At 46.0% G+C, this 21,860-nt stretch overlaps 1 protein-coding gene across 4 annotated transcripts in view; it reads right to left on the reverse strand.

Moving 5' to 3' along the window:
- The window catches only part of ALKBH8 (alkB homolog 8, tRNA methyltransferase), a 438,016-nt gene that overhangs the window by 205,266 nt on the left and 210,890 nt on the right, over nucleotides 1-21,860 (reverse strand). For all 4 annotated transcript variants that reach the window (XM_085621497.1, XM_085621495.1, XM_085621496.1 and 1 more), the window contains one exon: nucleotides 11,897-12,003. In XM_085621497.1, coding sequence (XP_085477623.1) covers nucleotides 11,897-12,003 — 107 coding nt within the window. The remainder of the gene's footprint in view (nucleotides 1-11,896; nucleotides 12,004-21,860) is intronic.

Genomic DNA, 21,860 nt, shown 5'->3' on the forward strand with positions numbered 1-21,860 from the left:
GGACAGGGCGCCGTCTCGGCACTCCGAACAACTCCTGTTGCACAATGCTGAGAGCCTTGCGCAGTGGGGTTGTTAATTACATAGATCATAATAAAAAAATGAAAAAAATGAAAAAAATGCAATTAAGGACTGACTTATGGCTCTGTCTCATTTATTGCCACTGAAATTTACCAGTTATGGTTATCAATGCACACACCATAAATCACAGTGTCTGCACTGCTAAAAACACCAATTTTGCAACAGCATAGACACAGTGAGGAGGAGAACAATATGTCCACTACAGTGACAATGTAAACATGAATACAGCAAACACAAGGAGATGAAGGACGGAGCGCCAAAACTTTTCAGACATTAACCCCCAGTCACAGATCTGGGTTGAATCCATCATCGTTCTTTAGCTCACTTCGCCACCCCAGTTCAGACACAGCTATATACAAATCAGTCTTGACCCTGTGCCTCATGGGAACAGTCCAACCTGAACTGCCAAGCCGTGTCTTCCCTGGACCGGAAACAAGCATCCTGTAAAATTGAATGCCAGCCTGCCACCAGTAACCTGGCTGTGCAAGTTTTGACTTCAAGTTTAAAAAGTCTAAAGATGCCCTTTTGACAGGCCTAAACATTCCTTTTAAATATTTATATGTCACACATAAGTAGGCCTTATTGCCCATTAAGACAGGATGCATGGTATTTAGAAGTAGTTCATGGAAAAGTTTAGCGTTAAACATGTCCTTACAGTGCAAATGCCCTTAAAGCTATTTTCACTGTAGAAGGTATGGCTGTTCCATAGAAAAGCACTGGGCTGCAATATTAAATACTAATCCTGTATCTCGGGAATGGGAGTAGCTAGAAAAATAATTAAACAACTATCTTTAATAGTTGTTAAAAACCCAATCAAATGGTGAAGTCAGATTAGTTCTAAATATTATGGAAAGGTAACTTCAAAAAAGCTACCTTTGCCTTGCCTAAATCTTCTAAGGCCTTTCAGTACCTTCCAACTGTCACATTCCAGCTGATGGCTCCCCAATGGTGAGCTGTGAATTTTCCCAGGAGCAAACAGCAGGCTGACCTGAATGCATAAAGATGGCCCATCTGAACCCGATAGGGAAGGCTGCAAGGATTCTCTATACATTAAAGTGTCAAGTCATGCTTGAAGGTCATCATCCGACTTGACAGGGAAGAGGGACTGACCAAAAAAGGATTTTAGAGTTAGATGCAGGAGGACACCAGCATTACCATTGTACACTCTCTTCACACACACCCAGCCCTTAAAGCCTAAGTTTAGTGTTGCCAAAGACTTTGGCCATCTTGAAAATGCCCAAAGTGAATAGGGTTAGGAGTCTGAACCATTGGTTAGGGTGTTTCCAGAACACTCCTCGACCTGAGGAAGATCAGAAGACGACTGCATCTACTACTGGTAACCTGAGAAGAGACATGGGCCTGCTCTCCTTCTTGTACCTAGGACAATAGAGTGGACTTCAGGGGTCACAAGGCTGACCTCCTGTAAAAACTAGCTGGACCTCGATTGGAGTCTCCTGCAGGCCTCAGCCTGCCAACTTGTGAGTCTCTAAGTGCCTCCCCTAAGGTCCTAGGGGCTTTAGAAGTGTATTCCTGTGGTGGATTGGGACGTAAAAGACTAAAGTCAGAATGGAAAATATTTGACCAGGAAAAACCTGGTTAGTGTATCTGACCCGCCCTTCAATTTAATCAGCATTAAATTACGCCTAGGTCCTGTTCAACTGCGACCAGTGACTATCATTAGAACTTTGTGCATTTTGACACTATTTCTACTTAAAACTTAAAAGATGCGTATCCCCGGTTTCCTTATTAGATTTTTGCCATTTTGGTGTCAATTTACTTATTACATTATACTTTATTATTCCAATGTGTTTTTTTATAGCTATGCATTTCAACAATATTACTGTTTTAGTACTGCATAAATGCTTTACACATTCCCTCAAAGACAAGTGTCTGCTCTGTACCATTGCTAACAGGCGGTTGAGCTCAGGTTTATTTAGTGACTTTATTAGTTCACCGTGACAAGAATAGTGATTATTATTGAGGCGGGTACTTACCCTCTCCCCTCCAACTAACAACCCTATCTGGAAGACACATGAAAGCAGAAAATTCTACAAAACTGCTTGGTTGGCAATTAATTAGTCATTTTCAACATGTTGGGCCCATGAAATCTTACTTGCTTTGTATACGGCAGAACTAAGGAATCACATTTCTGTTTCAAAATAACAATCTTAGCCTTGCATGTCTTGATCACAATTGGAAAGGAATATGCTACTTACCAGTATGCATCTGTTCTTGGCATGTAAAGCTGCAGAGCCACACACTAAGGATAAGATCGCCATCTGGTGTTGGGCTCGGATGATTGCAGGTTGTTGTTGTCTTCGGAAGAAGTCTTTGGTCACGAGATTGGTGACTCCTCCCCTGGACAACAGTGCGCATGGGCATCCACTCCATCCTCAGATTGTTTTTCGCCATGATGGCAAATGATGGAGTGTGTAAGAAGTAAAGAGAAAGGATGTCCATGTGTAGTGTCTAATTAAGACAATGCTGGAACAGATACAGGTCCCGGGGAGGCGGGTGGGCGTGTGTGGCTCTGCAGCTCTACATGCCAAGAACAGATGCATACTGGTAAGTAGCATATTCCGTTCGAGGCATATGAGCTGCAGATCACACACTAAGGATAGACTATATAGCAGTGTCTCCCCTAGCGGTGGCCACCTGTATCAGTTGCAGCAGTTTGGAATAGAGTTTTTAGGACAGCTTGGCCTACTGAAGCTTGTTGTTTGGATTGCACATCAACACAGTAATGCTTAGTGAAGGTGTGTGTAGTAGACCATGTGGCTGCTTTGCAAATGTCTTCTAAGGGGATGTTCCCTAAGAATGCCATAGAGGCCCCTATTTTACGCGTGGAGTGCGCCCTAGGGGGAACGGTAAGAGTACGTTTAGCTTTTTGGTAACATATTTGGATACATTTGACTATCCATCTGGCGATACCCGATTTGGAAATGGGGTTGCCTTTGTGTGGTGGAGCGAAAGCAACAAACAGTTGCTTGGTTTTCCGAAAAGGTTTGGTTCTGTCGATGTAATAGAGCAAGGCTCTTTTAACAACTAAGGTATGAAGTGCCCTCTCGGCTACTGAGTCTGGATTAGGGAAGAAGACTGTCAGTTCCACAGACTGGTTTAGATGGAAAGGGGAAATAACTTTAGGGAGGAATTTAGGATTCGTCCTAAGAACCACTTTGTTCCGATGTAGTTGTAGGAAGGGTTCTTCTAGAGTTAAGGCTTGTATTTCACTTACTCTTCGCAGGGATGTGATTGCGATGAGGAAAGCCACTTTCCATGTTAGGAACTGCAGTTCGCATTTGTGCATTGGTTCAAATGGTGGACCCATGAGCCTTGTTAGAACAATATTAAGGTTCCACACCGGGGAAGGCGGTAACCTTGGAGGAATGATTCTTTTAAGACCCTCCATAAATGCTTTAATAGCTGGTACCTTAAAGAGGGACAGGTGTTGTCTATTTTGTAAATAGGCTGCTAATGCCGCTAGATGTAGACGTATAGAGGAATACGCTAAATTGCATCTTTGCAAGTGCAATAAATAGCAAATGATGTTCTGGATGGAAGCATCCAGTGGTTGTATGTCATTGTTAGCGCAGTAAATGGCAAATCGTTTCCATTTTGCAGCATAGCATGCCCTAGTAGTAGGTCTCCTGGCTTCTTTAATGATATTCATACAGTCTGGAGGAAGGTTGAGGTACCCGAACTCTAAGACTTCAGGAGCCAGATTGCCAAGTTCAGTGCTTGAGGATCTGGGTGTCTGATTTCTCCATGGTTCTGGGTTAAGAGATCCGGGGAGAGATGCAGTTTTTGATGTGGAACTAGCGATAGTTCCAAAAGTGTGGTGAACCAGGGTTGACGTGCCCAAGTGGGAGCTACTAGGATGAGTGTCAGCGACTGTTGTTTCAGTTTGCGTACCACAAATGGAATGAGAGGGAGAGGCGGAAAAGCGTACGCAAATCTGCCTGACCAGTTCATCCATATTGCATTGCCCTTTGATCGCGGGTGTGGGTACCTGGCGGCGAAGGTTGGGCATTTTGCGCTTTCTGGTGTGGCGAACAGGTCTATGTCTGGTTGTCCCCACTTTTTGAAGAATGGGAGTAAGACTTTGGGGTGTCGTTCCCATTCGTGTATCTGCTGTGTGTGGCGACTTAAGAGGTCGGCCACCTGGTTCTGAACCCCTGGGAGGTGTTCTGCTAGCAGGTAGATGTTCCGGGGAATTGCCCATCTCCAAATTTGTTGCGCCAGTTGGGACAGTTGTAGAGAATGTGTCCCTCCTTGTTTCTGTATGTAATACATTGTTGTCATGTTGTCCGTGCGGATGAGGACAGTTTTGTTTTGGAGATGCACTTGGAAGGATTTCAGTGCTAGGAACACCGCTAGGAGTTCTAGGTGATTGATGTGGAACTGTTTTTGTTGAGTGGTCCACCATCCCTGAGTGGTGTGTTGAAGGAGGTGGGCTCCCCACCCTGTGAGAGATGCGTCGGTGGTCAGCACAACTTGTGGAAGGGGCTCCAAGAACGGCCGCCCTTTGGACAGGTTGATGGTGTTCCACCACTTCAGTGAGCGAAGTGAGCGGCTGTCCACCAACACCAGCTCGATAAGTTGTCCGTGGGCCTGATTCCACTGTTGTGCTAGACATTCCTGTAAGGGACGCATTTGAAGGCGTGCGTAGGGTACTATGGAGATACATGACACCATCATGCCTAAGAGTTGCATGAACACTCTTGCGGGGAGAGAGTGTTGTGTTTGAAATGTTTTGATCAGACTTTGTATGTTGGCTATCCTGGCTATACAGGGATAAGCTACAGCTTTGGCTGTGTCTATGGTGGCTCCTAGGTATTGTTGGACTTGGGAGGGTTGTAGTTGAGATTTGGGATAGTTGATGGTAAATCCCAAGTGCAGCAGGGTTTGAATAGTGCGGTGGGTGTGGTGAACGCATTTGTCTAGAGTATTGGCTTTTATGAGCCAGTCGTCCAGATAGGGGAAGACATGGATTTGTTGTCTCCTGAGATATGCTCATCCAATCAAGAGAGAAGGGAGCTAGAAGAAATAGTCATCCATTCTTCTTCCTTAACTTATATCATGAATCAAAGAGGGGTATGGATCACTTGTAACTAGAAGTAGGGGTTCTTAAAACTTTGTTTGAACCTTTAACACCTAAATAGGTATTATGAGAACCCTCAATCACGTATTTTAAGGTGGTGTTGGCGGTTTATCTTGATTCTCCGCCTTCAGAATACGCGTCAGCATTATCATTGGGTCTCTTGTGTTCAATGCTGCCTCCACCTGGAGGGAACCACTACTTCTTAGTAGTGATCAGTAATATTGGTGCAAAATGGTGATAGTGGAGTTAAAAGTGTCTTTCCCACACTGCCCTCAAGGAACAATACTTAATCTGTTGGGTGTGTGGGGAGACTATTAAAAATAAGAAAAAGTGGTGCTGTAGGTTAAATAATGTAACCAAAGCACATTAGGTGTCCATATCAAAAAAAGGTTGACATGTTTCTGCCCATCTAGTGCCCCAGGAGGGGGTCGTGGGGCATTCTTCAGGACCTAGTCGTAGTAAGAGCCGGTGATGCCCAGTTCTAAAATTTGGAATTCAGCTGTCTTCATAAATATGATAGCTAGCAATGTCTCAAGGTTTTTGTTACCTTAAAACGTGTCCGTATTTCGGCTTTGCCTTGCCACCGTTAGCGTCTCGCCTCCTTTGCGGGCTGAGCACGACTTGTGCTGACGCTGGCTTGCAGGGCTCGTCCTGAGATATGCTGCCACAACTGCCAAGCACTTTGTGAACACCCTTGGTGCAGTTGTTACTCCGAATGGGAGAACTGTAAACTGATAGTGTTGACTGTCTACCACGAATCGTAGATGCTTCCTGTGAGCGGGATGCATAGGGATGTGAAAATATGCGTCCTTGAGGTCTAATGTGGCAAGGAAGTCTCCTTGTTGAAGTAATGGAAGGACCTGTTGGAGAGTGATCATGTGGAAATGATCTGATTGTATGTACTGGTTCAGTAGTCTGAGGTCCAGTATGGGTCTCAAGGTTTTGTCCTTTTTGGGAATGAGGAAGTATAGAGAATATACTCCTGTGCCCTGATGTTGTAGTGGAACAGGTTCTATTGCGTTTTTCTGAAGAAAAGACTGTATTTCCTGTTTGAGGAGCGTGAGGTGGTGAGACGTCATGGGACGGTGTCTGGGTGGTATGTTTGGGGGCGGGTTTATGAGTTCGAGGCAGTAGCAATATTGGATAATTTGTCTTACCAACTTGTCTGTAGTGATGGTATTCCAGACAGGTAGGAACTGTTGAAGTCTGCCCCCGACCGGAGTGGAATGGTCTGGGGGGAGTGGTGGCAAGTCACTGTTTGGTGGCTGTAGAGGAGCAGGTGTTGTTGTTGTTGCCCCGTCCCCGGCCTTTAATATTGTTTCCCCGATACCCTCCTCTAAAATATCCTTTGTTAGGGGATGTTTGACCTGATGTTTTGAAGGTGGAAGAGTTGTCTGTTCCCACATTTTTGGAAGCTCCTCTATAAAAGAAGCGACGAAAGGAGCCTCTGGGTTGAGTAGACTGCAATGCTCCCATAGATTTTGCAGTTTCATTATCATTCTTCATTTTTTCTAGGGCAGGGTCTACTGCCGGGCCGAATAGTTGCTCCTGATTAAAGGGTTGAGCAAGAATGGAGGTTTGTACTTCCGGCTTGAAGCCGGAGATGCGCAGCCATGCGTGGCGTCTAAGCAATACGCTTGTGTTGACCGCCCTAGAGGCGGTGTCCGCTGCGTCTAATGCACATTTAATGGAGGCATTGGATATTAGTTTGCCTTCTTGTATGAGGTCAGTGGCCTGTGTTTTGAAAGGTTCAGGCAGGTGTTGCAAGAGATCCTCCAGTTGATCATAATGGGCTCTATCATAACGAGCCAATAGGGCTTGTGTATTTGCGATACGCCAGTGGTTAGCCGCTTGAGCGGCAACCCTTTTGCCGGAAGCCTCCAGGAGTTTAGACTTCTTGTCTGGGGGCGGCATGTCTCCGGTTGTTTGGGAGTTGGCCCGTTTTCTGGCATTTGAGATGACTAGGGAGTCTAGGGGGAGTTGCGCCTTGATGTACGCAGGATCTTGTGGCGCTGGTCTGTATTTTTTTTCTATTCTGGGGTTGAGAACCCTGGCCCTGACAGGGTCTTTAAAAACCTCAGTGGCATGCTTTATAACTCCCTTAATCATGGGTAGAATGTGGACTGTTTTCTGGGACTGCTCAAAAGTGTCGAGTAGAAAATACTCCTCAGGAGTGTCGGTGTGCATGGTGACACCATGAAACGATGCTGCTCTGTTAATAAGCTGACCGAACCCTAAATGGTCATTAGGAGGGGAGGGTTTTGAGGGGTATGGAGCGGGGTCAGGCACATCAGGCATAGGGTAAGTCCAGTCATCTACTAGTGCTGTGTCCGGGAGTGTAAAGGGATCAGTAGGATCAGTGGGATAAGTAAAGAAATCTGGGTCTCCCCCTCCCCCAAAATCATCATCATCCTGTGGAGGTGGTGTATGAGAAGGAGATGGTGCAGGCGGTGGGGGTTGGGGGGATGGAATAGGAGGTAATGTAGGAAAGGAAGGACGTATGGGTGAAGTGGCACAGTCCTTCTTCTTTGTAGGTGCTGGAGGAGGTGGTGAGTCCAACTTCCTTTTCTTGTAGGGCACCGCTGTGACATGTCCAGTTTTTGGAGTTATGTAAATCCGTTTTTGCTTAGGATCAGGCCGAAAGAGTTCCTCAGTGTCCGAAGGTGGCTGTGGCGCCGACTTTTTCGGGTCTTTATGGACGTGTTTTGGCACCGAAGATGTTTTGGGTGCCGAAGAACTTTTCGGATCCGGTGGATTTTTCGGTGCCGAAGAACCTTTCGGTGCCGATGAGCTTTTCGGTGCCGACGAGCCTTTCGGTGCCGACGAGCCTTTTGGTGTCGGTGGAGACCCCGGCGCCGAAGAACGTTTCGGTGCCGGTGGAGATGTCGGGACCGAGTGACGTTTCGGGCCCGATGGAGATTTCGGTCCCGAAGCCTGCTTTGGTGCCGAAGGTATTATAGGCACAATGACATGAGGTTTGCTCGAGCCCGAGCCACCTGCAGGCTTACTTTTCTTCGGAGCCGGGGCCCGAGGGCGGGGCTTCAGAAGATGTTTTTGGATCGCGACTGGGCCCAGTTGGCAGAGTCTTGACCAATGTCTTTTTGGGTGGTGTTGGGGTAGGGGGGCTGGTACTCACAGGCTGCCCCGGATCTGAATCGTCGGCCTCGGACACGATTTGGAGATCTTCGGAGTCATCGTCAGGGACGTCCTGTGCAAAGATGTCTTCTGGTTCCGGAACCGGCTTGGCCATGATATGGCGTCGAGCTCTTCAGTCCCGGATGGTTTTCTTCTAACGGAATGCGGCGCAGGCTGGACAGCTGGATTCGTTGTGGTCTGGTGAAAGGCACAAATTAAAGACCTCGTGGTGATCGCTATGAGGGAACTTTGCTCCACATTGGGGGCATTTTTTAAAAGGTGTCCTTTCCATCTGCCGCGTCCGGAGTCGGTCCGATATGGTTTCGACGTCGAGTTTTGAAGGTATGAGAATTGTAGTGATTGCTATAAGTTTTCTGCTGAAGCGGAAAAAAAGTTCATCCGAACCCAATGGCGGAAAAAAACAATCTGAGGATGGAGTGGATGCCCATGCGCACTGTTGTCCAGGGGAGGAGTCACCAATCTCGTGACCAAAGACTTCTTCCGAAGACAACAACAACCTGCAATCATCCGAGCCCAACACCAGATGGCGATCTTATCCTTAGTGTGTGATCTGCAGCTCATATGCCTCGAACCTTCATTTACAAATAAATAAATTAGCATGACAGGTGGTAGAAAGTATTACTTAATAAGTGAGAAGTTCTGGCATTTTGAATAACTCACCTTTATCTTAATGGCCATGTGAAATAAAGTTTTAACTAGATAAAAATAAAGTCAATTATGCTATAGAGTAGGAGATATTATTTGTGCATAAGGTAAAACTTTGCTCATTTATATTAATTTTGCATATTTTTCTAAACCTGGCCACACTGGTGTGATAAACATTGCCTACCTAACCTTTCCCCCAAGAAGCAACTTTAAAAATAAGTTACAATATGCGTAGAAAACTCAGCTCTATGCATGTATGTATTTATGTATTTATTACTTGTTAAGCGCGGCTGTCACCCAAAGGGTATCCTGGCGCTGAGATCCTATCGAGCCATCACAGATGTTTATCTTGCGCTTGGAAACAGGAAGGTCTTAAGCTCCTTTTTAAAGGAAGACAGATGTTGACTACTCCTCAGTATCAAAGTTAAAGAATTCCACAATGTGGCGGCCGTATAGCTAAAAGCACGGCCACCCATCCTTACTCTAGTAATCCTAGGAATCCTCACCAAAAACGCGGACGACGATCTCAATGGTCGAGCCGTTTGATACCATGAGAAGAGATGCTGAAGAGGGATAGGCCCCAATCCATGCAGCGCTCTAAATACCAGGCAAAGTGCCTTAAAAGCAATCCTCTGCTGCACTGGCAGCCAATGCAGATCGGCCAAGGCTGCTGAAGAGGAAGCAGAGCGTGGTCGCGACAAAGCCAGTTTCGCAGCCATGTTCTGAATCCTCTGTAGTTTAAGGATCAGAATTTTTGGAGCTCCTAGCATCAAATGCTATATATTTAGCCACTGGACAATCTATATTCTGCTTATTGGACTACCTCTGATGTAGGACACTAGGAGGGGCGGCTCCTCAATTTCAGCGCAGGAGTGTCGCCACACAAGCCCAAGAGCTGAAACATAAAATGGTAATAAAGTTTATTTATTACCATTTTATTTTTTAGTATCCCGTTCCGAACTAAGGGTCAGGACGGGGTGGGGCCAGTGCTGTCGAGTGGCAACAGCAGGGAACTGAGCGCTTTAAAATGTGCATGTCTCTTTGGTCAGCTGTCTTGGGACGGCCAGCCAGACATGTGCATTTTGAAGTTCTCTAACCTAGCTGTCTTAGACAGCTGAGTTTGAGAAAATGTAGGCCTCCAGTGCTCTTAGGAGCGCTGGAAAAGCCTACTCTATCCAATCCTGGCACTGCTTTCATGTTGTGAGAGCAGGGCTAGGATTGGGTAGTGCATCAGAAGCGTCCTGGAAGACACCCGAGGGAGAAGGTTACACTGCAAGAAATGAAGGTAAGTTTATTTATTTTTGTCGCCCCCGCTCCACCCTTGGTACATGCCAGCCGACAATGGACACAAGTACCACAGGGAAAAGTGTTTCACACTAGGGAAGTAAGCATGGTTACTGAATCACAAAGACTTAACACGTGTAAATTATGCATGCTCTAATTTATATGCGCAAATGCACGTTATTCACATAAAAAATGCTAATTTCTATTAATTTTCCAAAAGAATCTTGAGCGCACCTTTTGGACTGCATAATACAGTACAGCTGGATACGATTGTGACATTTGGGGAGTTACCATTTCTTCTTTTGATTAACTTATTACACATACACACTGGTACTAACACCAAACCCACTACACCCCTTTGTGAGAATGGTAACACTGATGCCTTTTTCAAACCTTTCTGCAGCACTCAAGCCTGACCCACTCACATGTAAATCAGATGTGAAGGCCAAGATAGAAATTGCATTGGGTTATATTTGTGAACAGTTGTAAAGTTACAATTGAGTCACTGTTCATCTCACATGTATGGGATTTCCAGTACACTTCTGTGATTCCACACTGGAATTGCTCAATAGTCCAAAACTAAATGTGCGTGGTGTATGCACAGTACTCACTGTGGCCATCTCACGGATATGCAAATGACTTGGGCTTAGTGAGGGTGTGCTTTACAGCGACTCGCATCTCCGTTTCCAGCACCAATTTCCATCCTACCGAGGTTGACAAAGTTTGTGAATAATCACAGAAGACTTGTGAACCAATAGGCAGAAGCCCTGAATTCTGAAATATGGACTGTGTTCTTGTAGGTCAGTTCTTTCTGGAGAAGGAAAATTGAGCTAGGCATTAATTAGTTATGCTAGGCTTCATCTTGCCAGAGACCGCAAAGATCATCTGGCCTCTGCGCTCATGTGTTTCAGACTTTCTTCCTGCAAAAGACTTTGCCTTTGGCTTGCCCAAATACCTGATTGGGCAACGACTTCAGAACATTACAGCATGACGAATACCTCTGCTGGTCTGAGAGCACTGGTGTCTTGTGCAGCAGCACACTCATATTAAGGCACTTAGAGAGCGGTCCCTCAAGCATGCAGAGGAAGGATACAACTCTCACAATCAGAACACTGCAAGACTGAAATGCTCCTGGGGATTGGACAAAGACAACCACAGCAATGAAAGTTTTCAGCATATGTAATGTATTGGAAACAACAGCTCTCGACAACAGGCAGTTAAAGCAGTCTACAGCCAAGACCAAAAAAAGGAATAAGAGCAGTTTTTGTTTTGTTCTGTTGTTTTTCCTCTCACAGTTTGAGGCGCGCACTTCTTGGAATAGTCAATACAATCGCTGTGCGGAACTAACAAGATGTCACTCTTTGAGACAAACAGTCCAATTTAGGTTAATCTCTGTAAGAATGGTCTATGGCGGCACAGGGCTGAGCACTTAAGAATGTTCCAGAAGCACCGCGGGTGGTCTATCCCTTTCAACAGGGTGACATGAGAACATAAGTTCCCAAAGCAGTCGGCGGCACATCTTGTCACAGATGCCAATACTCTTTAGGTCGGAATAGGAGAAGACAAACACAAATTCAATGAAAAACATTTATTTTCAAAGTAGACAGGAGACTGAAAACCTTAAGCACTCACCCATGTGACCATAAGTATCTAGATTCTCCAGTCATCACTAACAAGCTGCGGCGAGGGAGCAGGACTGCCGCAGACCGTCCATCGGGATGCTTGAAATCCATGACAATCTTCAAATAAAAATAAACCCCTCAATCACTGGACAGCTCTCGTCAGCATAGCTGTGCCCAATCTGAAGGCACAACCATAACAGAACACAAAAATACACAAGTGATAAATAAATAACAATAGACAGAGCAATATTTTGCAAACCAACACCAGACAGAAAAGCTGTCCATTTTCTTTTATTTGCTCGGAACGCAGAAGAATTGTGAGACAAACATGCCTTTTTCGGAAAGCCTCTGTTGCCTACAAGGGAGGGGAAAAAAGCAAACTACAGGTGGTATCTCACAGCGGTCCATGGACTGCTGAGAGATTACTCTGCCCGACACATGACCAGGGCAGCTCGTCCCAGGGGCAAGCTAGCAGATGCCAGCTGCCAATGCGATTAGTTTTCACGTAAGGACCTATTTCATTTCTTTGAAAGGGTGCCCAGATAGTTGAAACAGCAGCAACTTGATTTACCACAGTATCACTCAATCAGAATAACTTCTTCTGATAGGACCAATCTTATTTTCACAACTGGTGTGGGTAGGAAAAACCTCGGCGGGCAGGGTCATCGTCAGGATTTGGCGCGTCCTGGGCAAGAATTATTTTGGTGGACATTTGTACTGCTCGATTTTTCCGGTCTTATTGTGTTGAAGGGTGATTTAGGTGACTTCAGTCTCTTTCCTTTCAAGTCTAAGGGTTAGAGTAGTGTATAGAGCCTAGTTATTAGGCACTCCGACATGATCCTGTGTTCTTCCCCATAGATCAGGGTTTGCATACATATCCTAGGGGACAGATTCGTTAGTATTAGGGATAACCTGCCCTGTAGTGAGGGTATTTCATGGAGCCGTGCTGAATTCAGGCCTGGTAGGCCTTAAACGGGAGAGACTCCATCTTTCCTCCTGCCCTGGCAGCTTGGGATGTTTCTAGGTCATAGGCAGTGTTTTAGTTAGGAGGTGTTATTCGCTTGGAGAGAACCGGTTCAGGCCGGCCCTTATCGAAGGATTGTATTTTTCTTCATGCCGAAGACACTACATCAGGCCGGCCGGCTGGGAACGTGTCCTTGGCACGGGGAGGTACAAGAATTTGGTGGGCGGCAGGTTACGGGCTGGAATTTTCCATGAGGAAATGCACATCTATATTAGTAAAAGTTTGAGGCAGATACTGGCACTTGCTTCTAGTCCATAGGCGGCACCTGGCCGTTAGCAGTAAGGCTGCTACTTATTCCAGGGAAGACAGATGACAAACTTGGAGGTGGAGAAAAACCGAGAAATAGATATTCCAAAGAGAAGAGAGTAGCCGATGAGGAAGAGGTCCCAGTGACTCGAAGAGGGAGACGGGAGTAAACCCGTGATTGCGGAGGTGTGACTTCCAGGCGAAGCCGAGGCGCAGCCGAGAAGGGAACCTAGATGACCATTGAGTGCAGGCTACATACGACCAAGGTGATGTCAACCCCTTACTATTAGAGTGTACAACTTAATCTTTCACTTCTCTTTGCAGGTTATGTGATATGTATTATGTTCCGTGAGTGTGCATGTAATAACTAAATAAAGTATTCAGTTTGTAGTAAAGCAATATGTGCTACGTGTTCTTGTGTAAGAGGGTAACCTATTCTTCTAGTCAGCTGTGACTTGACATGAACAGATGTTAATCCTGATCAGGTAGGTGGTAACTGAATAAGGGAGAAAGGAGCCCCTCGAACTGGGGAACAAGTTGTGCTCAACTAGCTGTCTTTGTGTGATCTGATATATAGTAACACTGATTCCCTTGTTGTATGTCGTGGTAATTATAGGATGAACTCGTGCTAAGGCTGCCGTCTGGGCAGGAAGTCCTGGGTCCGTTTGGGACCGCGAGGCTGTGGCTGCCGTCTGGGCAGGAAGTCCTGGGTCCGTTTGGGACCGCGAGGCTGTGGCTGCCGTCTGGGCAGGAAGTCCTGGGTCCGTTTGGGACCGCGAGGCTGTGGCTGCCGTCTGGGCAGGAAGTCCTGGGTCCGTTTGGGACCGCGAGGCTGTGACTGCCGTCTGGGCAGGAAGTCCTGGGTCCGTTTGGGACCGCGAGGCTGTGACTGCCGTCTGGGCAGGAAGTCCTGGGTCCGTTTGGGACCGCGAGGCTGTGGCTGCCGTCTGGGCAGGAAGTCCTGGGTCCGTTTGGGACCGCGAGGCTGTGACTGCCGTCTGGGCAGGAAGTCCTGGGTCCGTTTGGGACCACGAGGCTGTGGCTGCCGTCTGGGCAGGAAGTCCTGGGTCCGTTTGGGACCGCGAGGCTGTGACTTGTAGGTCTTGGTATATATAGTAGGAATTCCCTGTCCTTAGGTGGTACATATATGTGGTTATTTAGGTGTAAATAGGCCCTAGGGAGGGGGTAACGTTCTGGTTTGGGTTAGAGAGGCTCTGCTGAGCGGGTTCTATCTGATCCGAAAACCCAAGCAGAACATTTGGCGTCACGAACCGTTTACGAAACCTGTGTGCGTTGTGGTTGTCTTGTGTTTGCTTTCGGCGCGTGCGTGGTTTTGTTTGCATTTTATTTTTGTATATTTCTGTGTATAGTTTTTATTTTTTCTTCCTTCTTTTCTTTTTCTTCTTTTCTTCATTTTCCTTTTTCACGATGTTTTCTAGAAGGTCTAAATCTACTTTTAAGTTGCCCGTTGATATTCCCGGATGGGATTCAACGCCTTATGAAGCCTTGGCCCGTGAGTGGGCTGATTCTACTGGTTTGAGTGAGAATTGGAATTCTTCTTTGGAGCTGGCAGAGCCGGCTAATGTGATTGCTTGTTTGCAGAAGGCACCCGTATCGAAGGGTGAGGAGATTCCCATTTTGGGGCGCAGAGGTTGGATTCTTTTGTCTGCATACAGGATTCTGCATGAGAGATTGTTGAAGTTACAGATATCTCTTAAAGATGTGGAAGCGCACTTTGTTGAGATTCAGAATTCTCATACTTTGTTGCGGTGTCAAAATAAGTTGCTTGCTGATAAACTTGAGACTTACCAAACTATTGCCGAACGGGCGGCTGTGCGAATTGCTCGTTATAAATACAAGAACAGGCGCGGTCGGGTTTCGACGCGAAAGGTGCGTCTGGTCGTGGCGACAGCCGGGCTGGATTGGAATCCTGATGAATGGGATGGTAATATCTGGAACTCGACTGATTCTTGTTCCTCGGGTGAGGAGTCTGCCAAGCGCGAGTCTTCTCGCTCCCGCCATGATTGTAAGTCTGCTTCTCGCACCTTTGATGGTGCACCCCGTGATTACGCTCGTTCTTCGAGTGGGATCAATGCTTCTTATACTGATTGTCCCTCTACGAGTACTGATCGGGCTCCTTGTGATGCTCGTCCCGCGGTTTCTGCGCATCCAGTTTTCCGTCGGAAGTTGCAGCAGTCTCCCAATGCTCCGCAGGGTATTTCTTTGGACTGTTTAGAAGACTTTACTCAGCAGGAAATTAGTGATATTTTGCAGCGATTTCGGCAGCGAGCTGGTGAGTCCTTACTCACATGGATGGTGCGCCTTTATGAACCGGGCGCTGCTGGTATTATGTTGGATACTGGCGATTGTTTAAAGTTCTGTTCCTTGAGTTTGGATTCTACTGTGCAGGATCATTTTCGTAACTATAATGGTGTTGGCCAGATTTCTTTACTCCAATTGGCGACTGAGGGTTGTAATCAAAAATATCCTACTGAATCTGACTGGCCTGTGAATGACAAGCCGTGGTATACTTTGCGTGATGCTGCTCAACGTCTCAAAGAGGAGGTGATGAAAACGGCAATTTTTCTGGGTACTGCTGACAGGTTGCTTGATGGTTCGTTGACATCTTCTGTGCGGAACCGTATCATTCGATCTTCCCCTGTTGCCTATAAGCAGGTCATGATGACTTTATTGATTAATCAGACTGGTAATGTGTTATCTACGGTTTTGGAATCGGTGCGCCAACTCGGTGAGTTGGGTGAGTGGTTTAAACCTGAACGTCAGTCCCGGCCTGACACTCGTACTCCTGGTGAAAATAAACTTACTAGACGTGAAATTTTTTCTGGTCTTCTGGCTGATGGTGTGCGGAGGGAGGACATTGATGGTGAGACTACCGCTCGTTTGTGGGAGTTGTTTCGCAAACGTGGCTTGGATCGAAAGGAGGGTGCCCGGCGTGTTCGGACCACTGAGTGTGATCGTGGTGGTTCTGACGGTAGCGGTGATGACGACCGCCGTGGGCGCTCTGATCGTCGTGATGATCGACGTTCTGCACGTGATGTGTCCCCCCGTCGAGAGAGAGACAGGGAGAGAGAGGGGGAAAGAGAAAGGGGGAGAACTGACTATGTTTACAGCAGACGTAGAGATGATAGGGATCAATCCCCTGAGTTGAGGAGGAGAGAGGATCGTCACAGTTTGGTCGATCGCAACCCGCAGTACAATGCAGAAGATACGAATCCGTTCCGTACTGGGAATGGATATGAACAGGAGGTACCGATACCTAAGAAGCGTGAGAGTCTTTATCCTGATTTATCCTGGTATACAGAATGCAGTAAGAATGATTAGGAAATAGGTCAAGCTCCGGTACACAGATGGGCTCACAGAGATAATAGACCCTATGTAGATATTGACATTTATTGGAGACATCGTAATATCCAAAGGGCCCGAGCATTGGTAGATACAGGAGCGGAGGCCACTCTTATTCATGGAAAATCGAAGAAGTTTACAGGTCAGCCTTTTACTATTACCGGATTAGGTGGAAAAGAAACCCCTGCAGTTCAAACTTTGCTTGAAATGAGAATAGGTAGAATTCCTAGAAAAGAGTATTCTGTACTAGTAGTGCCACTTCTAGAATTCATAATTGGGATTGATATTTTGAGAGGAATGACTTTGCATCTAGATGACGGATGTTACCGATTTGGAACAACGCATTATATATCGTCCAGACCTATACGGGTTGGTCGTTTAAGAATGCCCCCCATACAAGTTCCCCATGCGACAAAAGTGGTTTGTCAGAAGCAGTATCGTATTCCAGGTGGTCATGAGGAGATTAGTACCACTATTCAGGAGTTGGTGGATGCAGGAGTCATAACCCCAGTTACTTCTGCTTGGAATAATCCTGTCTGGCCGGTGCGTAAGAGTGATAACTCTTGGCGCATGACCGTTGATTATCGAGAATTGAACAAGCACACACCCTCTTTGACTGTTGCAGTACCGGATGTTATTACACTAATTGAGAGAATCCAGAAGCATCCAGGTACATGGTATGCGTCCATTGATATTGCTAATGCTTTCTTTTCAATTCCGATTGCCCCAGAGTGTCAGGAACAATTCAGTTTTACGTGGAACGGGCGTCAGATGACGTTTAGAAGTCTTCCCCAGGGCTATGTGCATAGTCCTACGATATGTCACCGGCTGGTGGCAGAGCATTTGGCTGAGGTACCGGTTCATCCCCAAATTCAGATATGTCATTATATTGATGATGTTTTGATCCAAGGCGAAACACAAGAGGAAGTTCAGACCCAATTAGACAGAGTCATTGAGTGCCTGCGTGAGAAAGGTTGGGAAATCAACCCAGATAAATTGCAAGGTCCATCCCAGGCTGTAAAATTTTTGGGTATTAATTGGCATGAAGGGCACTGTGAAGTGATCCCTCAGGTTAAACAGAAGATTCTTGATTTTGCAGTTCCTAGAAACAGGAAAGAAGCCCAGAGCTTCATTGGTCTGTTTGGCTTTTGGCGCCAGCATATTCCTCATTTGAGTCAAATATTGGCCCCCTTGTACCGGGTCACGCGTAAAAAGAATGCATTTGAATGGGATAAACCACAGCAAGATGCGTTTAGTCTGGCAAAAGAGGCAATTCAACATGCTCTGGATTTATGGCCTGTACGTGATGGTGACGTGGATTTGAATGTGTCTGTACAGGGCCTTTATGCAAATTGGAGTTTGTGGCAGAAACAAGGCAGGAGTAAAGTACCGTTAGGTTTTTGGACCAAGAAGTTACCTGATGCTGGTGAGCGTTACACACCCTTTGAGAAACAGTTACTTGCTTGTTATTGGGCTCTGGTGGATACCGAGCAATTGACTTTGGAACATGATATAGTTCTGCGTCCGGAAATTCCTATCATGCAGTGGGTTCTGAGTTCGCCGAAAACTCACCGAATTGGACACGCTCAAGAGGCGAGTGTGATTAAATGGAAATGGTACATACAAGACAGGGCACGTGTGGGCCCGAAAGGAGTTGCTTCTTTACATGAGCAGGTGGCGCGAGCGCCATCGACTGAGACTGAGAGTGAATGTTCCGTACCTTTAGCACAGGAGTCTCCTGTCAAGTGGGGTAAGCCTTTTGATGATTTGTCCGCAGCGGAAAGAAACCATGTTTGGTTCACTGATGGTTCAGCGAGGTTTATAGGGATGACACGGCACTGGAAGGCGGTGTCCTATAATCCGATCACACAGAAATTGTTGAGCACAACTGGTGAAGGTAAAAGCAGCCAATTTGCCGAGCTTTACGCTGTTTACCAAGTTTTGAAACAAGAGTTACCTGGTACATGTCATATTTTCACTGATTCTTGGTCTACTGCCAATGGACTGGCTGTTTGGTTGCCAACTTGGCATTCCCATAATTGGAAGTTACATTCCAAAGAATTATGGGGAAAAGAGTTATGGCAAGAAATTTGGGAGATGCTCCCACGGAGTACTGTTACAATCTTCCATGTGGACGCTCACACCCCGATAGATTCTCTTGACAAATTTTTTCATAACATTGCAGATGAGAAGTCTAAAATTGCTGAGGCAGTGGTGGACAGGCAAGATTCTGATATTGCGGGATTGGCGAAATGGGCACACCAGAAGGCAGGACATTTTGGAGAGAAGGCCACTAGCAGGTGGGCTGCTGATCGAGGAATTTATATTCCCTTAGATTTAATCAAAAATGTTATTTTACACTGCCCCGTTTGTCAGCATATCAGTCGGCGTAAGGTGCCCCAAATTGTTAAAGGTCATTTACATCGCGGCAAACTGCCCGCGCAAATTGGGCAGATTGATTACATTGGTCCACTTCCCATGAGTAGGAATTGTCAATATGTTTGCACTATTGTTGATACATACAGTGGCCTGCTGGTAGCCCTTCCCTGTAAGCAAGCTACCCAATTGAATACCATTAAAACATTAGAATTGATTATGATGTACTATGGTGTGCCATTCCAAATTCAATCTGATAATGCATCCCATTTTCGTGGAAGATTGGTACAGGAATTCTGTGCGGAAAACAATATTGAATGGATATTCCATATACCCTACTACCCACAGGCCTCGGGCCTGGTGGAGAGATTGAATGGCCTGCTAAAGGACCAGCTGCGTAAGTTAACGGATGACAAGTATAAAAATTGGCGAGACTTTTTGCCCCAAGCAATATTGATTTTGAATAATCGTCCTTTTTTAAATGCTGAATCTCCACTTATGCGTTTGTTTCCCCCGAATGTTGAGGCTATGCCTAATGAAATCAGAGAAACTGTGATGTATTGGGAAATTACTCCCGGAGCTTTGGCTCCATGTAGAGCGACCCCAGGGTCGGCAGGTTTAGACTTGCATGCTATGGATGACATTGTTATAAAAAGTAGAGATCGAGTCATCATAGAGACAGGTGTTGGTGTTCAGATACCACCTGGAAATTTCGGATTGATCGCCCCTAGATCGGGGCTGGCTGTAAAAGGCATTCAGGTGCTTGGAGGAATTATCGACAGTGATTATCAGGGAGAGATTAAGGTGCTCCTGCTGAATAGCAGTGAGGTTGACTTACTGATACATCGCACTGACCGAGTGGCTCAATTACTCATAATGCCTGTTTTCAGTGGTGTATTAATGAAAGGCACTGCTCCAACGTTGCTAACTGTACGTGGCCAGAAAGGTTTTGGCTCCACGGATAATCCTGGGGCCAGAGTTTGGGTGCAGTCGCCTAAGAATCCCCCTGAACAAGCAGAGGTCATTGCCACCGGTCAGGACAATACCATTTTGGTTATGAGACCAGGGAAAGATAGCTGGGAAGCGGTCCCGGCTGATAAATGTTATTTACGAGAATGATTAATGCCTGTATTTGGTTCTCTTTCAGATCATTCTTTGGATTGTTGCTGCAGGATGTGTCGGAGCCGGACTGTTTTCGGACTGGTACGACGAGAAAGGAGGGATCCTATCAACCCGGGATGAACTGGGAACCCGAGTGTTGCGTTCCTTCGCTGCATGGGATTCATCATCGAACTTTTGGACCGCACTAGCTAAGAGGGTGACTGACGCCCCTCACTTCTGTTTGACACCGATGAGATCTGTACATGATATTCTGGCGACCTGTCTGGTTGCTGTCCCCGCCTCATTGGAAACTTTAACTCATATTTTTAATGTCTCGAAGGCCCGTCCCAATATTCTCCTGGATGATTTTGCTACCCATGTATATTGCCCCCTATGTATCGAATTGCCGAACGAGCAAACCCCCATCCAGTCCCAAATACTTACTTATAATATCACACAAGGTGATTTGTGCTTCTTTCTTACGTGTAATCCTAGTGCGATCTCTGAATGTCTGCGCCTAAAACTAAAAGGCGCCACTTCGTTTACAGCTCACGAACGGACTTTGTGCTTTCAAAGGACACCGACCACATGTATTTCAGTTCAGAACAATATGACTTGTAATAGTTTGGTAGTTACCCCCAGTCACTATCGCACGATGTTACTACCTGCCGGATGGCTTTTCTCATGTGGTAATACTTCCTGGCCGTTTGTCCCTGCAAACATTTCCGGAGGCCCTTGTGCCATTACGAGACTCAGTTTGTTGATGTTCGCATCGCATCCGAATGCCAACTCTCGTGTGCTTCGAGATACTGTAATGTTACAGGAGGATTGTGACCCATCTTTGCATTTATATTCCAAGTCTGAATACCTTAGCTTAGCTGTTTCAATTATTGGTGTTCCTGCTTTGGCGGTTTATAATGCCAAATCTATTGGGAAAATGGCCTGCTGGATGGTGAAATCTATTAATCATACTTCTACAATTTTGTCTGACATGCTATTAGACGCCCAGGGTGAACGTAGGGCCATTTTGCAAAATAGAGCAGCCATTGATTATCTTTTGCTTAAACATGGACATGATTGCTCGGACTTCGAAGGTCTCTGTTGTTTTAACTTGTCTGACCATACACAATCCATTCGTGCTCACATCGACAAGTTGCGTGACTTAACAGAAGAAGTTAGAAAACACATTGACCAGGGCTGGTTTGACTGGCTCTTTAATTGGTTACCTGATATACACATGCTACGCCAAATATTAGGTGGTATTTTGATTGCTGTTGCTGTTTTGATTTCTATCTGTTGCTTTATTCAGTGTATTCCTTCATTACTTCAATTCTGCACACTTGGTACTAGACATAGATCAGTTAGCTTTGTTTCATATTATTCTTCCACAGATGTTAGCTCCATTTAATGAATGTATAATAGACTGAAGTCAAGGGTGAAATGTACTGCTCGATTTTTCCGGTCTTATTGTGTTGAAGGGTGATTTAGGTGACTTCAGTCTCTTTCCATTCAAGTCTAAGGGTTAGAGTAGTGTATAGAGCCTAGTTATTAGGCACTCCGACATGATCCTGTGTTCTTCCCCATAGATCAGGGTTTGCATACATATCCTAGGGGACAGATTCGTTAGTATTAGGGATAACCTGCCCTGTAGTGAGGGTATTTCATGGAGCCGTGCTGAATTCAGGCCTGGTAGGCCTTAAACGGGAGAGACTCCATCTTTCCTCCTGCCCTGGCAGCTTGGGATGTTTCTAGGTCATAGGCAGTGTTTTAGTTAGGAGGTGTTATTCGCTTGGAGAGAACCGGTTCAGGCCGGCCCTTATCGAAGGATTGTATTTTTCTTCATGCCGAAGACACTACATCAGGC

The sequence above is a fragment of the Triturus cristatus genome, chromosome 8, assembly GCF_964204655.1.
Source record: "Triturus cristatus chromosome 8, aTriCri1.1, whole genome shotgun sequence".
In the NCBI taxonomy this organism is placed as follows: domain Eukaryota; kingdom Metazoa; phylum Chordata; class Amphibia; order Caudata; family Salamandridae; genus Triturus; species Triturus cristatus.